The 16733-nt window shown below is 42.1% G+C and overlaps 1 protein-coding gene across 1 annotated transcript in view; it reads right to left on the minus strand.

Annotated features, from left to right (window-relative positions):
• The window catches only part of LOC148540771 (carboxyl-terminal PDZ ligand of neuronal nitric oxide synthase protein-like), a 54592-nt gene extending 44402 nt beyond the window's left edge, over positions 1–10190 (minus strand). Inside the window, exons 1-4 of the mRNA XM_088481966.1 lie at positions 10101–10190; positions 7309–7398; positions 5799–5857; positions 3203–3311 (exon numbers count right to left, since the gene is read on the minus strand). Coding sequence (XP_088338092.1) covers positions 3203–3311; positions 5799–5857; positions 7309–7398; positions 10101–10190 — 348 coding nt within the window. The remainder of the gene's footprint in view (positions 1–3202; positions 3312–5798; positions 5858–7308; positions 7399–10100) is intronic.
• Positions 10191–16733: the final 6543 nt, after the last annotated feature.

Consider the following 16733-nt stretch of genomic DNA (forward strand, 5'->3'; position numbering starts at 1 on the left):
AATCCGGCAATGTGAAAAACAAACTTCTTCGAACACAGATTTATTTTGGCTGCTTCCCTGGGGTCTTTAGATATTAATTCTCCATGGAAACAGACAATAAGGAAATAGAGGACCACAGTTTTCTCCTTTTAATAATCTGGCTCTCATAGATACAGTACTGTAAACATCAGGAAACCGTAGCGGAAAGCTATGGGTGAGTGGTTGGCAACTTTATAAAGTCAAAATGTTGAGGAGAACAGCTGGAGGCCAGTGCTTTGTATCAGTAGTCAGGGGAAGCAGAAACTATTGAGGTCATTAAAGTAAAGTTGGCTGTGGTATTAATGAGCCACTGAAGACCAAAGTAAGTAGTTTACATATACACCATAACCACAGATAATGCAGATGTATAGTAGTCTGTAGGGTAACAAAACAGCTAGGTACTAATTAATGTACTCCATTACTATTTTCAATATACAAATATATAATATAAATATATATATTTTAAATGCGTTTTTGCCATAGAAAAAGATTCAGGTAACACATACTTTTTTAATGTTTATAAACTTTACATATAAATCAACTTTACAGTTCATTCACCAGGAGAGAATGTAGCTTTGTACATTCACCCCCCCTCCCCCCCCCAGTTTATTCACACGCGCTGTGCAGACAATTGTGCCTGCAGCCTGGTCCAGACTGCAGCTAAATGTTCATTTTGAAGGTGAACCTCACCCAATCTGCTGGGAAGCCGGAAATACTTACAGGTTTATCGGGTACAGGTGAACATCATAAGTGTTCAACAACTTTTTAGCCTGGAGATATCGCTGATGCAATGGTTATATCGGTGTTTGATTCAGTGGGAACAGCTCCACAGCTGCTCCACCAAGGGAGTTAATTCTCAGTGCTGGGACTAGAGAAACATTGTTTTGAACGCTATTAAAAATGTTGTGAAATGTTTTAATGCATTTTAGCATGTTCTATATAAAGCGTTGTGTGTTTGTTTAAACATATGGACTGTGCACTTATAGAAATATATTTCTAAAGGTATTTGTTTTATAAGATAATACCAGTTTAAGAATAAGATTTGTTTGTGGAAAATATGGTAATTATCCTGGCCTTAGCTAATTTGACCATCAGCTTCTCTAGCTTGAATGCACACCATTGTGGAGAATGTAAAAGTGAGAACTGTATCATTAATAGACCACAGGGGAAGAGGAGGCTGCTGGGGTTTTATTTTTTTCATTTTTTAGAATTTCTAGTAGATTTCAGGAAGTGTGGTTTGGTGATTGTATTACTCTTTTAATGAGTTCCTGATCAGTATTCAAAGGATGAATGCAATTGACAAATTGGTGTCAATTTGTTTGAACTCCAGATTGGCAAGGCTTCATTTTCAGATCATAAATGTAAATATTTGTAAAAACATTTAGATTTGGGAAATAAACATACATTGGGCAGGGATACCCTGCTATATTCTGTGACAGAATTGCATAAAAATAGGGCTATGCAAGCTCAGAAATGTCTCCTGACCATATTGAGAGGAGTGTACTTCTGTATCATCTTGCAAACTATGGAGCAACTGTGTTTGTAAATACATATCCTTTGAGCAACAACATTTCCTTTTTTCATTTTTTTCAGGAAAATACCTTCTTGTGTTGTGACCACCAGAATAGCGCAAAATATTATTCTGATCCTCGACTGCTCTGGGTTGGGCTCAGTGTCTCCAAGCTCAATCCCTCTGCCAGCTACCCAGTGCAGGCTGGTCCATAGTGAGAGATCAGTGGGTTTGTCCAGGAGGTGTTTCAGCAATGTGACCACACATACCCAGAAGTATACGGTTTCAGGTGCTGGTAGTATGAACCCTGGAGAAGCGGTTACAGGTGCCGGTGTAGTAGCCTGGGTGGAACATGCGTCCATGATGCAGAGGGAGGAGTCATTAACAGGCATCACTGACAGTAAGCGTGAATCCATAGGAGTGGTAATGTAAGCCCACTTAAGTTGCTCAATGACGAGCAACCTCCTCTACATACAACAAACCTGCAAATGTCTGACACGTGAGATCATCCGGTTACAAGCTCTTAAAAACAGATGAACATCTTAAGGTCTGAACTAAATTGATAAAAATTCTCTATATATGCAATTCACATCGTACTATGGACCTGATTCAGACCTGCTCGATAGCAAGTGATCGCTCATTGCTGGCGATGTTCGCCATTGTGCGCATGCGTATAGTTCGCAGTGCACGTGCGCAAACTAGTATGAGCGATCGGGATGCGCTCACTCGCCTTGCAAAGACAGCCCAGTGGAATGAGTGACAGGAGAGGCCGTTTGTGGGTGGTAACAGGGGCAGGGCTGTAGTAACGGAGGAGTGGAGTTGCGGACGCAGACGTGTCAGTGTTTCAATGCCATTTCAGAGGCGTGCATAATTAACACGCAGCGTCATAGTATACGTCACCTGCTTGAATTGTACACTGAACTGCTCACAATGCTTGCGGTAGGGCACAGTCAACCGCAAGCGCTGCAGTCAGATTCGATGGAAGCTGATGTACCGATGGTTGTAGATATTTCCTGGAGATGATGTTCGCTAGTGGCCGGCTAAAGACAGGCTGGTGGGCGTCTGTAAACACAAACTGATCGCTCGCCAAGACATAGTGGGCATGCTAATGCCTTGCCATGCGAGCGTCTGCCTTGATGTCACTTAGCTGAATTTCCATACGCTGGGAGCGAGCGGCCGCATCTAGCAAGTGGGTCTGAATGAGCTGGATGTGGCCCTGGTAATGTGTACAGCGTACCCACTAGGCTTCTTTCGCAGGGCACTGCACCCCTTTTTTAAAAATTCAAAATGCGCCCTGCCGGGATAGCCAGCATGAAAGGCTGCAGAGCTGTCTCAGCTCAGTCCGGCTGTCATCTCATCCCGAGTGCTTGGTGCACCTGGTTAGTGAATAGATGAGGTGCGCAAGGCATCTATTCACAATGCGGGAGAGTTTGGGGCAGCCTAGCATTTTTGTGATTGCTGGGCACGTCCGCTACAGTGATGAAAAGGATCTCAAAGGCATGCCCCCTTTTTTGGACATGCGCACACAGCAAAATTCCCCTGAGAGCCGCCTGGCCCCCTAGCCACCCTAGAAGGAACACTATGTGCATATATTTAAAAAAGAGACACTTTACAGGAAAGCACAGTGTACAATATCCCACCAAAACACAACACAAGGATTTGTTGCAGACTTACCTTTTTCTTGGATTTGAAGACGTTGCAGCGGTAAACATTACTGGACCCGTCTCTGGCTATGTAGCTGAAGATCTTGAGATCTTGGGAGTCATGAGACACATAAAATATTCTTTATCCAGATACAAGAGATGGATAATGGGAGAGAAAGAGAAACACAACTTTAAGGAAAAAACAGATCAATGGAAGCAAGAAATGGGATAAATGTACTATAGGCAGAGCGTAAACGTCACATTGAATGCAGTGTATGGAGACTTGCATGCAGGATTGCTTTAAATAATTTTTCTACTTTCAAACACGTTGCTTTCATTAAAAGTATATGTATTTGGTAATGCAAGTGGAACCCGGGAGCTTCAGGTTAGAACATACAGCAACATCAGGAATAATGGTCAGTTAGGCTCCTCTGGACGAGAGACTCTTCTATGCAGCTTTACAGCTCTCACAAAACCATGAACAAGTCAATAAAATACACACTCAGGCTTATTCCCTATATGTATATTGATTCCTTTAAGTTTACCCCTTTCTTGAGTACCTTAAATAAAGTCACCTTTACAGATGTGTCTTCATACACCTATCCCTTTTGCACCATATAGGGTGAGACACATGGTACAACTTACCCGCTCCACCACGGGTATCTATTCCCACACTTTTTTCTGAATTTAGCCTCTCATTCGTGTAGTAACTGCCTCAAAAGTCGCTTATAGTATCCTAGGCACTTAGGATTAGTACTTTTGTCGCAAAAGAATTAGTATGAATTTGCAGATTAAGCACAACCATGTGTGGTGCAACGCATTGCAAGAATCACTTGTGTCGGTCCTCAGTCTTTTACTTTTTAACCCAGGTTAGCATCTGCATGAAAGGCCAGTGTCCAGGGCACCCATGCACTGTACTTTTGTTGCATTAGTGATGTGACTTAGACACATATTTTGAACATAGTGTTTGGTGCGACTTATTCACAATGTCTGTGGCACGCCAAATGGGGCTATTTAGTGTGATTTAAGGAAAGGTGTTTGTGGACACTGAAACAGAAGTAGAATGCTCTGCACTGACACACATCTCTCTAATAAGGGAAACACTGCTATCTCAGCATGGGACGTGGATAATTTCCCAAAAGACACGAGGAGGAGATCAGTAAAACAGTGCGGAACGCATATGTTTCACTACAAATAAAATACACTTAACTTGAACCAAATTTCATCAAAAATGTATTCTTTACTAGGAATCATCCTCCTGGTACTTAGGAGGTACAGCTGCTAATACTGAGGGCTGTGCCACAGAAAGTTCTAAATATAGAACCATCGGAAGAATGCGAGATCAAGAACTCCCTTAGTACACAATAATCAACATGATACTATATTGTGCAAAATTGCTATTCAAGTCTATGAACTATACTCATTATTTATATAGAATTTGAGACATAAAACTTACATTGAATGAGACATTTATTCTAATTTCCTGGTGATTATCAGACTATAGTGCACTTACATATTATATCCCATTACAATTTGCTTGCATTAAGATAACCTGGTTGTTACTGCATCCCATGTTTTTTTATATAACTTTGTGTTGTTTACATGGTTTCTAGGTTGACAAATCTGGGCATTTATTTCATATAAAGCAACATTTGATACCACAATATTTCTGCACCAGGGTGACAGGGGACCTACATCACTACTCCGTGCTGTTCAAGGACCCTGTTCCTTCCATTATCTAATGCTCAATTGAAACTTCAGTAAAGTCTGAGGCCCCATGCAATGCGGATGGCACTCATCCCGACAATTAAGGGAGAGCTGCCTTTGCTTATTTCTTTTGACACCTCGTAAAGCCGTAAGCAAAATTAAGTGAAGAAACCATTTTTTAAGTCCCAGCCTTGGACTGCACAGATGTGAAATGAATGGCTTTTGGCACTTAAGCCACATTTAGTACACAAGCTAATTGAATCGGCCCCTCTGAGGTTTCTGGCTTGCCACTATTCCTTTACCCATGTCTTGATACTGTCACAGACAGTTCAGCCCCATAACATGAGCACATGAGTAATCAATGTGCTAATGTGGGAATGCTGATAATCTGATTGACTTTGGTCTATTCCCACTTCAAAATATAGGTGTATACAGACAGGAAATGAAATAAATGAAAAGAAGCGATACTTTGACCCTCGTTAAATGCATCTAAAAGCAAATCTCTCATTATCGGCCAAGGGTTACAGCACCTAATTGCACTTAACATTTGAAACGTTTTCATAAATGTCCCCAAATGTGTTATAATACATTATTAAAAGTAAAATAAGGTACAAGAGTAATATAACATTCATGAACAGCATTCTAGCAATATAATTATCTACCAGCTAAGAAAATGCCTCTCTTCCCACTAGGCCAAAACATTGTTTATTCATTGGGTTATTTGGAATACATTTTCATTTTGGATTACAGTAGCTTGAAAAATCTAATGCAGTCACAGTATGAATCACAATAATTACAGACTTTAGTAACAAACCCAGCTGGTTGCAATTATACTTTCCTGCTTTCTTCCAGGACCAAATTACCAAGTATAACTAAGTAGTGACAGTTTGTAATAACAGAATGTATGTATGGACACTAACCTGTAAATAGGATCTTGCATGATAAGCATCTTGCTCTGATCCCAGGCCCACTCCTTTTTCTGCAACAAGAAGATTTAAACATTTATGCACAGCCCACTTTCTTTCTTACTAGGGATCACCAAACAAAATATCATTTGTTTAGAAAATTATAATTTATACAGTAATTTAAAAATATCAGACGTTCAACTTGGTCACACCATTATACATGAATTCTAATAACATCCCAGAATGATGTTTGCAAATACAATTAAATTATACTACCAACCTTTGTAACCAATTGTACAGCTGCATGAAGGGCTGCTCAGATATCAGGCCCTGATGCTAGGGAGTGGCGCTATGCCCCATCAGATTAATTCTGCAGACCTCCCAGCTGTCCTACTTTTCGGGCATTGACCTGCAGTGTCCAGTGAAGGGGGGGGGGACGACAAGGTTGGGAGTTCTAGTTCTCCCATCCCATCTATGGCATAGCATAGAAGAGGTGAATGGATGCCGTACACATGCACGATGCATCCAAACACTAAATAGTGGGACTGGGAGCAGCCCAGCAGCTCGGAAAGCGCTGGGCATTCCCCCAACATTACAAAAAAGGGGGTGTGATGCACGGCCAAGCCCCATACCACAGAGCCAATCACCTTTTAATGCTTGCGCAGAAAGCATGCGCACAATGTCCCGCACCCCTCCACCCTAATATTGGGAAGTATGGTTTCTGTATGCTCAATTCATGGCATCTTGGGAGGCGTGGTTACACCTCTTCTTCAAGCAAAGTCCCAGAGTGGCCCGAGTACTTTGAAAACAGTGTATATCAAAGTATATGGTGGTGCAATTAATAGAGTTCCAAGGGCATCTATATCTGCGGTGGCCAACTCGCGACCCCTAGGGGAGCACTTACTGTAGATGGGTTTGAAACTTTCCAGGTTAGGATACAATGGTCTTGATAAAGGTCCATTGAGAAACCAAAATGTCAACATTTTGCACAAGATAATGCTCTGTTTTGGTGAATAAAGATTTATACCTGCGATATGTTGAGAAGTCTGGTGAGTGCTCTCTATAAATACACTTGGCTCTATAGGAAGGCAGCAGGTCAACTTAATTACCTTCTGACAACACACCCCAGCGACATTCCCAAATGAAATTATGTTTGTGCAGATCTTTTCTGGTTTATATTATATTATATCTCTCTCTCTATATATATAATATATATATATAGACACACAAATTATATCACCCCAAAAAATTATAATTTTGTTATTTGTTTTACAGATATTTTTTATATTATAAAAATACTTTTGTTGATACCACTTCAATATGCACTCCGATATTTTTGTCACAACTGAATCTCCTGTAGTTTTACATTTTAGTGAAGTTTCAGGTTATTAATCCAAGATGGCATGTAACATACATATACATTACTTTTAATAACTCCAGAAATTATAACAGAAAAAGGATCCAACTAGTCTTATGACCCAAATAGAGAGATTAATGTGATCAAAAAGGAGAACGTGTCAGTCACCTTCTTTTTCTTCTTTAGGACGACTTTCACTCCATCAGACACGAAGAGGTTCATTTTCTTCTTCTTGATGTTCTTTGCTTTGAATTCATACTGTTGAAAAGAGATTTAGGTTTATTACAAGGGCTAGAGACATTCAGATGGTCAGAAATGGGTCACAACAATATACATTTGTAAAGAGGGACCTAGTGAAAAGGGGGCAATAAATTCAACTAGGGCCAGGCTGGAGATATATATTACAAAGTGACATATAGGCAGAAATTACGATCCTACAAAAGAGACAAAGGGCCGAATTCAATGAGCAGCGATAACCCATTATTGCATGTTAAATAGCAAAACATGTGTTAAAAAATAATTTACCCATTTCAATAAGCGTCCAGTTAATGAGTGTTAATTCTTTAGTGGCGTTTTCGTGCCTTTTTTAACAGGACCCCTTGAGCAGGTGGCAAGTTTTGCAGAACCACTAGGACACGCTCCTTAATAAATACTTATTCAAAATTAATTTTAACAGACATCTATATTGTAAGCCAATATTGTTTGTCCTTTTGGGGTACAGGCGAATTACCCCTTTTTAATCTGTACTTAACGCCTGTCATCCCTGCAAGAATTAACGGGTGAATGCCAGCAGACCACTTATCGAATTGAATTGCTGATAAACGGGAGCACGCATACAGGCAATAAGTGTATTTAATGCGCAGTAAGCTCATTTAGTCAACACCCGTTAACTTTACGATTTATTGCCTGCAATTGAATTACCCCCCAAGTGTCACTTATAAATGAGATCATCATTAGATTGAGTACAACTGGAATTTAATAAAATATAAAAACTTTTAGTACACATTTAAAATGTTTTTTGTCTTGTTTTCAGAATTCTCCAGAATTCCGTATCTGTATTAGACATCAAATAGAAAACGGACAGCTTTGGACAAATGCTCTTTCCATTCTGACAACATAGAAACATGCTCCATCTCCCATATAACTAGCAAGCATTGGGTTTCTATAATTTCCATATGTTAGCTACAAAATAGACTTCTGCCGAAACCATGTCAACCACCACCCAAACACTGCAACCAACAAATAGTGCCTGTAGTTTAAAGCAAACACAATCGTGGTCATATTATACGGATAAACTTAGCTTTTAGCAAAAAAGAAAAAAAAATCTACTGATGGGTACCAAGACCCCTCAGTTCTAAGTGCTCATTACATGCATGAATCCCACCGAAAACGGTAATGTGAAAATGTGCTCATCAAAAGTGAAAGCACCAATGTGCTAGATAAAATAGAGGTGAAACGAAGGTGCCAATTGCAGGAGCCTCTCGCATGCAATTGCTACTGACCTGGTTATTGTCCACAGCATTAATATTCCAAAAATGAGAGCTCAGAGAAAAGGAATAAGGCGGACATAAATCAACACTTTACAATGTTCAGTAGATTTCTCCTAAATACCAATATTAAACATAACTTTTGTTGCTTGTATCCAGGAGATCGATATCATCCTGTATGAGGACAGGCCGTTTAATGGATTCCCTAAAATTGAGTTGAGCAAATGTAGCTCACCATAAACCATAAAGCATCTACATCCAAATTGGTGTCCAATTATTCATATTCAAGTTTGTAAAATGCTTTGTTGTGTAAAGAGCTGTTCTAACTATAGTTACATATGTCTTACTGGAAAAGCACTGCCTCACAAAACCCAAATATAATGGATTAAACCCTAACTGAAGTAATTGGTTTTGTAAATTATAGTACCTCTCACAAGTCCTACACCAGAAAAGCCACTGTCCCATGCCATCCACTGTAAAAAAGCTACTAGAAAACAACCATATACCAAGTGGCAATAGGGCTCTGCATCTACGTGAAAGAACAAAAATAATTCCAGCGCATCACTTATATAATGGGTATAAAATGTAAACTTCCAAACCGATGAATATAGTGTTATTCAAGATAATTAAAACAACAATCTTAGCAGCCTATATAATCTTAAGCGGAAGGTAAATTATCTCCTGGCCACATGTGACATCAAGTCACTATACACTGGCATAGAAGACCAAGAAGGTTGTGAATATGTGAAGAAAAATATAGAAGAAGAATCAGGTCTGCAAGGAGCACACATAGATTTCCTTATGGAAGGAATATATTTTATACTCATTCATAATTATTTATATTTCAAAGACAGTTTTTATATACAAAGCACAGCGACTGCAATGGGGACTAAATTTGCACCATCATATGCCCTGTTTAAAGCCCAGTGGGAAAAAGAGAAAATATAGACCAATAACAAATATTATGTAAGGGTCATTACATGCCAAATCATCAAATAAAAAAAGTAACTTTTCAAGCCGACCATCTCGATTTTTGTTAAATTTGGTAGGATGATGGATGGCATAAAGTAACTTTCATATGTAAAATTGTAGCCCTCAGTGATACACGGTGTTCATGCTACAGGATTGCAAACATGACAACAAAAATGTAAAATTTATGCTTGCAAGGTCAACTAAAACGAATCATAACTTTGCTTCGAATTGTGGTAGAACTTTCATGTTGGTCTTGTTTTGAAGCTAAGGGATCAGAATTTTAATAAAAAAATATTTTTAAACTCAAATATTGACGTTTACATTTCAAGGTCACATGATGTAACCTTTGACCTTGAATATCTAAAAAAGTGTATGTTTAATTTTTTTGCACATAGAGTATGCTATACACTTAAATACAATATCTTATTTGTATAAATTTAATTTTCGGAAGCCTTTGGGAGTAAAAAATAAGTACGGCAGTTGAACCCTTCTTGCACTAACCATGCAACTGGCCAGTTCAGATTTGTCTTGTAGTTCCTCTCTCTGTGTTTTAGGGATAACAATCGGTAGGTTTCCATCGATGGTCACCATCAATGGTGCCATTGGTGATAACCATCAATGGTACAATAACAATCTATGGTGAACCATCGATTGTTTGCACCACTAAGTCTGGCTGCAGCTTCTGCATTGAGAACTAGAGATACAAGACATGCTTGCACTAGAATCAATGAACATCTCATCAACATCAAAAACATGAAAGAAAACCATTGTATTAAAGTCCATTTTAAAGAAACCCATTCTAGTGTCCCGTCATCCATACAGCTCATTGGGCTCAAATGTGTCAAGAAATTGTGGAGAGGAGGCAATTATGAAGAAGTGCTATCAAGAGAGGAGTCAAAATTAATATAAGAATTTGAAACCCTAAATCCCAAAGGACTAAATATAGATTTTGAAAGCTGATCTGTCCCCTCCTGAACTATAACAGAGGTATGTCTGTATGTATAGATTTATGTACTCTTCAGGGTACTTTACCATTTCTCTACTTACATTCCCTTTTTCTTTGGCACTTGGCACTTTTCTTACCAATACTTTTTATACATTTTTATATATTTTTTTAATAATGTTTTTTTCAATTTTCTTTTTATAAGATCTTAGATCTTATAAGAACCGAGTAAAACCGAGTAAAACCGAACCCGCTCACCCCTAATATCTATATGTCATCTACACTTTATTCAAAATTACATAGGTCCATTTTTAGAACAGTAATCACCGATACAATACAACTACTCATATATTAAGATTGCATTAAAACCTCATCCCTCAGCCAGAAGAATATAAATAGGTCTATAAGAAGACTCCGCAATTGTGGAGACCGGAAATGTCATACTAAGGGCGGAAGTATGTGAACCACCAAGAAGGACGGAAGATACAAGGATAAAGCCTAGGATGGAAGTTATGTGGACCGAGATGACGCGGGAACTCCGGAAGTGGGAGTCCTGGAGGTGACGTGACACAAGCCCAGAATATTATTCTCAGGGGCAGAATTATCTATGATTGGAAGGGCCATGACACAGGAGCCCGGACAAACTACTACTTTTTATAATACATTTAATGTGTTATTGTAATTTGGCTATGTTACGCAAAGAAAAGTTTTAAGAATTCTAGCGCAGTGGTCCCCAAACAGGGTGCCATGGCACCCCTGCAAGAGCCCCAAGACCATGGTTTAACATTTATGTGATTGGCAGTCACCAGCACTGGTTTTGCCTATACTAAAATATGTGGACAAACAGAAGCGAAACACTGTATACCAGCACATAACGGAGCCTAAGGATGACAGATAAACACACTTTACTTACATTTAATGATTGCAGACTTTCTTAAAAAAAATCCTGTTATCCTATGTGTGCCATATAAAAAAAGGCTGAGAAAGTTTGGGAACCACTGGTCTAGCGGCCCACTGGCATTAGAAAAAGCTAGATACACTGCATGGCAAATTCAACACTGTTTGGCAAGACATAATAACCAGCTCTTGTAGTCAAGGGGCCAGTAGAGTACTCGCCACTGAACCTCTTGAGTTTACTCATAGAATGAGAGTAAATAGAGAAGGCATTGCTACCACTGTTCCTGACCACAGGCATAAGTAAAAATGTGTATGGGGTCACTGAAACCAAGAGGTTCCATCATAATACTAGTTTGTACACTGAAGTGCCAAAAGTCATGGGACAGCAGTATGTAAAGATAATGGTAGGTGGTGCCAGTGTACTGTTACATCTTGGAAATGCCCAGACCTGAAATCAGTTGTAATCTGACATCTTGTGAGTCAATATGAACAACGGCTAGGCTGTTCATGGCAAAGCAATGTGCGTTATCAGAGTTCCAACAGGGCATGACATTCCATTTCTGAAGTTGTGCAGACATTCAACATTCCTCGATCTATGGTGTCACATGTGTACCGGAATGCCTAATGGAAGGCATTATTACCCGCCATGGACAGTGCAGAGGCCGACAATAGGTGCTTTATAATCGTGACCAACGGCATCTGGCCAGAATTGTCTGTGGTAGAAGACAAGCGACACTGGCTCAAATCACATCCAAAGCAGGAGGCACTAGACGCATATCCAGCAGGAGCAGAGGACCCACCAAAGTGACCCTGTTAGCATGATGACACCAGACCCAGCATCACACAAGGGTTTGAGCCGATGAGTTACGATCCAGTTGTTTCGGCTGATGGTAGGGGTTCGAGTGTGGCGCAGACCCAGTGAGGCCATTGACCCCAGTTATCAACAGGGCACTGTGTAGGCTGGTGGTGGTTCCATAATGGTGTGGGGTGTGTTCACATGGCATGGATTGGGTTCGCTGGTTCACCTGAACACGTCATTTACTGGTAACTGCTACATTGCATTATTTGACGACCATTTGCAGCCCATCATGGACTTTATGTACCCCCATGATGGAATATTCCAGCAGTATAATGCACCAGGTCATCGGTCCCAAGTTGTCCAGAACTAGTTCGAGGAGCATTCTGGGGAGTTCTGACAAATATTGTGGCCACACCGTTCGTCTGACATAAACCCAATGGGGCATTTATGGGACATGGTGAAGAGGTCCATTCGCACCCAAGATACTGCACCTTCAAATATCAGGGAGCTGTGGGAAGCTACCCAGATGGCATAGGTCAATCTCTCAAGGAGGTCTTCCATCCACTTGTGGAATCGATGCCTCATCGAGTTGCTGAACTTTGCCAGCCTAGAGGCATGATACAAGACACCTATCCCATGACTTTTGGCACTTCAGTGTATGATTTTACTAGTCTTGATGCCTCTATTTCATCTGTGTTTTCAATTGCAAGCTATAGTATAGAAGCAAGCAGTACAAAATGATCAATGCCTGGTTAACAATAAAAGCATTCTAGTAGTAATGCTATAGCTTTGTAGGATGTAGTCAAGTTACCGGCGTCCGGAATGCCGGGCACCAGAATCCCAACGGGGAAAGCCCAATTCGAGATTAAAGATAGGCGTCGAAATACTGACGCCTATTTCTAGCCAGACGCCGAGATCCCGAAAACCGGCATCCCAAACAAAGGTAAGCGTAGACAGGTTAGGGTTAGCTGTGGGGAGAGAGAGGGTTAGGTTTAGGGACCCCCAGGGGGAGATTAGGCTTATGCACCGCCCAGGAGGGCTAAATTTAGGGTACAGGACAGGAGAGGGGGGATTTATGGACCACCGGGGGGCAGGTTAGGATTAGGCACCGCTAAGGGAGGGTTAGGGGGGGCGGACAGAGAAGGGTTAGGCTACTTTCCAGCCCCAGTCGGGATGGAGAGCCTTCAGTCTTTTGGTGACGGTATTTGATCTGGCAGCTCATCCGCCGGCATTACATACCGATTGCATTATGTTATGTAAAATGCTTTTCAAGTCAAAGTAAAATGTTTTATTATACGGATTCTGTAGGAAAATTTACATATACAAAATATTGCTATTGAACTTACTAATCTTTATACTCACAACACCTGTCATAATACCTGCAGCTAAAAGTTTATATACTGTATGAACTATGAAGGTGAAATATATTCACTGTAGCTTTGTTAAAATGTAAACTCAATAAAATATGTAAATTAATAGGATGACAATTAGGTAAGAGTTTGGGTGAACCAGTCCTATTTATGAAACAAACCAGAGTCTTCACTAGCAAAATCTGGTCTTCACACAGGTTATCCAGGGTAATGAGAAAGGATCTGCAGACCTCTATTACACTGCCTAAGGTCATTGTTTAAGACTCCATCAGGGAAACACTGAACAAGAATAGTGTGGGAGGACAGCAAAGAGAAACCCAATGCTCTCCAAGAAGTACATTTATGCCCATTTATAGTTTGTTAAAGAGAAGGTGGATGAGCCAGAAAACTATTGGAAGAATGTTATGTGGATGGACGAGTCTAAACCAGAATACAAAAATGGTAGGGACAGCAAAAAAAATATGAGATATGGTAAGAACTTACCTTTGTTATCCCTATTTCTACGAAGTCCATAGGGTTCCACAGGATACCTTGGGGTATAGGTGATGATGTCAGGCATCGGGCACCATAGAGTTAAGTTTTCAGCCTCCCAGGATGCACTAGGGTCCCCCTCCTATACCCAGTCCCCGAGCCAAGGCATCTCAGTTACGTACCAAGCCATAGGCCGGAGGAGGAGAAGGAAGAGAGAGAAAAAAGATCTGGATACACACAAGAATCACATTCTCACCAGAGGGAGACGGAAAAACCGGTGACCAAAGCAAAGCCCATCTGCAGCACAGGTGAGACAGGGCGGGTGTCCTGTGGAACCCTATGGATTTCGTAGAAATAGAGATAACAAAGGTAAATTCTTACCATATCTCATATTTTCTACTTCAGGGTCCATAGGGTATCCACAGGATACCTTGGGGATGTCCCAAAGCAGTATCCTTCAAGGGTGGGGACGCTCCTGTGCTGAAAGGAGAATCCGCCACCCGAATGAAGCATCCTGAGAGGCAAAGGTGTCAAACGCATAATACCTCACAAAGGTATGGACAGAGGACCACGTGGCAGCCTTGCAGATCTGGACTGCAGAATCCCCACGTCGAGCTGCCCACGAAGGACCCACAGACCTAGTGGAATGAGCCCTCACAGAGGATGGAACCGGCAGGCGTTCATGAAGATAAGCTTCTGAAATTGCCATACAGATCCAACCTGCCAAAGTTTGCTTTGAAGCAGGCCAACCCTTTTTACGGAAGCCATAGAGGACAAACAAGGCGTCCGACTTCCTAAACGAAGAAGTGCGGTCAACATAAATCCTTTAGGCCCGCACAACGTCCAAAGTGGCCTCACCCACTGAAAGGTCAGGTGAGTTAAAAGCCGGCACAACGATTTCCTCGTTGATATGCAAACGGGAAACAACTTTGGGAAGAAATTCAGGACCAGTGTGCAGCACCGCCCTGTTCCCAAGAAAAATCAAGAAAGGGGGTCTACAAGAGAGAGCCCCTAAATCAGAAACATGTCTGGCCGAAGCGATGGCCAGAAGGAAAATTGTTTTAGCTGTCAGCCATTTAAGATCCACTGAGCCCAGTGGTTCAAACGGTGGTCCCTGGAAAGCCCTCAGGACCACAGCCAAATACCAAGGCGCCACCGGTGGAACAAATGGCGGCTGATTTCGAAGAACACCTTGCATAAAGGTGCGCACATCAGGGATTGTAGCAATCCTACGATGGAACCAGACAGACAGGGCAGAAACCTGCACCTTCAAAGAAGTAAGGTGAAGCCCATGGTCTAGTCCCGCCTGTAGGAAGGCTAGCACTCTAGACAGACGGAACTCCCGAGGTGCATAACCTCTCGGTCGACACCACTGGAAGAATGTATGCCACACACGATGGTATACTTTTGCAGAAGACGGTTTCCGAGCTCTTAGCATAGTTCATACTACAGAGCTGGAAAACCCCCTGGACCTTAACATGGCCGTCTCAACAGCCACGATGTCAAAGACAGCCGAGTCAGGTCCGGGTGAAGACAAGGACCCTGTGACAGTAGGTCCAGTCATAGCGGCAACCGCAGAGGAATGTCCACGGACAGACCCTGAAGGTCTGAGAACCAGTGCCGTTGGGGCCACGCAGGAGCTATCAACAGGAGCGTCCCTCCTTCCTGTTTGAATTTCCGGATTACCCGTGGAAGAAGGGAAAACGGAGGAAAGAGATAAGCAAACCGGAACATCCACTGGACGGACAGAGCATCCACCAGAGACGCCTTTTCGTCTCTTGTGCGAGACCCGTACACCGGCAACTTGTTGTTGTGCCGTGACGCCATGAGGTTGAGATCTCTGGAAGACCCCACCTGTCCACCAGAAGTTGAAAGACGTCCTGGTGCAGAGACCATTCTCCCGGATGAACTTCCTGGCGACTGAGAAAGTCGGCCTCCCAGTTGAGGACTCCCGGGATGAATACCGCTGATATGGCCGGGAGATTGCGCTCCGCCCAGACCAGGATGCGGGACCCCTCTACGAGTGCCACCCGACTTCGGGTTCCTCCTTGCTGATTTATGTAGGCCACGGTGGTGGCGTTGTCTGACTGGACCTGCACGGGATGACCTTGGAGGACCCGATGGGCCTGCTGGAGAGCATTGAAAATGGTGCGGAGTTCCAAGATGTTTATCGGAAGCTCCTTTTCCACCTGAGTCCATCTGCCCTGGAACAGATGTGGACCCGTGACCGCTCCCCACCCCCAAAGACTGGCATCTGTTGTCAACAAGGCCCATTTCGCCACCCAAAACGGACGACCACTGTTGAGATGGGTCGTCTGCAACCACAAGGCAAGGGACAGGCGAACCTCCAGAGTGAGCACCATCATCTGGGATTTGAGACTCTGAGGCAGTCCATTCCATTTCGACAGGATCAATTGCTGTAGAGGTCTGGAGTGAAACTGGGCATATTCCACCATGTCGAATACGGACACCATGGAGCCCAGTAACCTCATTGCCGAGTGAAGAGACACACGGCGACTCCGCAGACAACTGTGCACCCTCAACTGCAAGGCAGAGATCTTTTCCCCCATCACAGTGATCCTCTGCTGACTGGAGTCCAACAAGGCTCCGAGGTGCAGAATCCTTTGAGACGGGATCAGGGTGGACTTTTGCCA

The sequence above is a fragment of the Taudactylus pleione genome, unplaced genomic scaffold (assembly GCF_031769625.1).
Source record: "Taudactylus pleione unplaced genomic scaffold, aTauple2 ptg000017l, whole genome shotgun sequence".
NCBI lineage: Eukaryota > Metazoa > Chordata > Amphibia > Anura > Myobatrachidae > Taudactylus > Taudactylus pleione.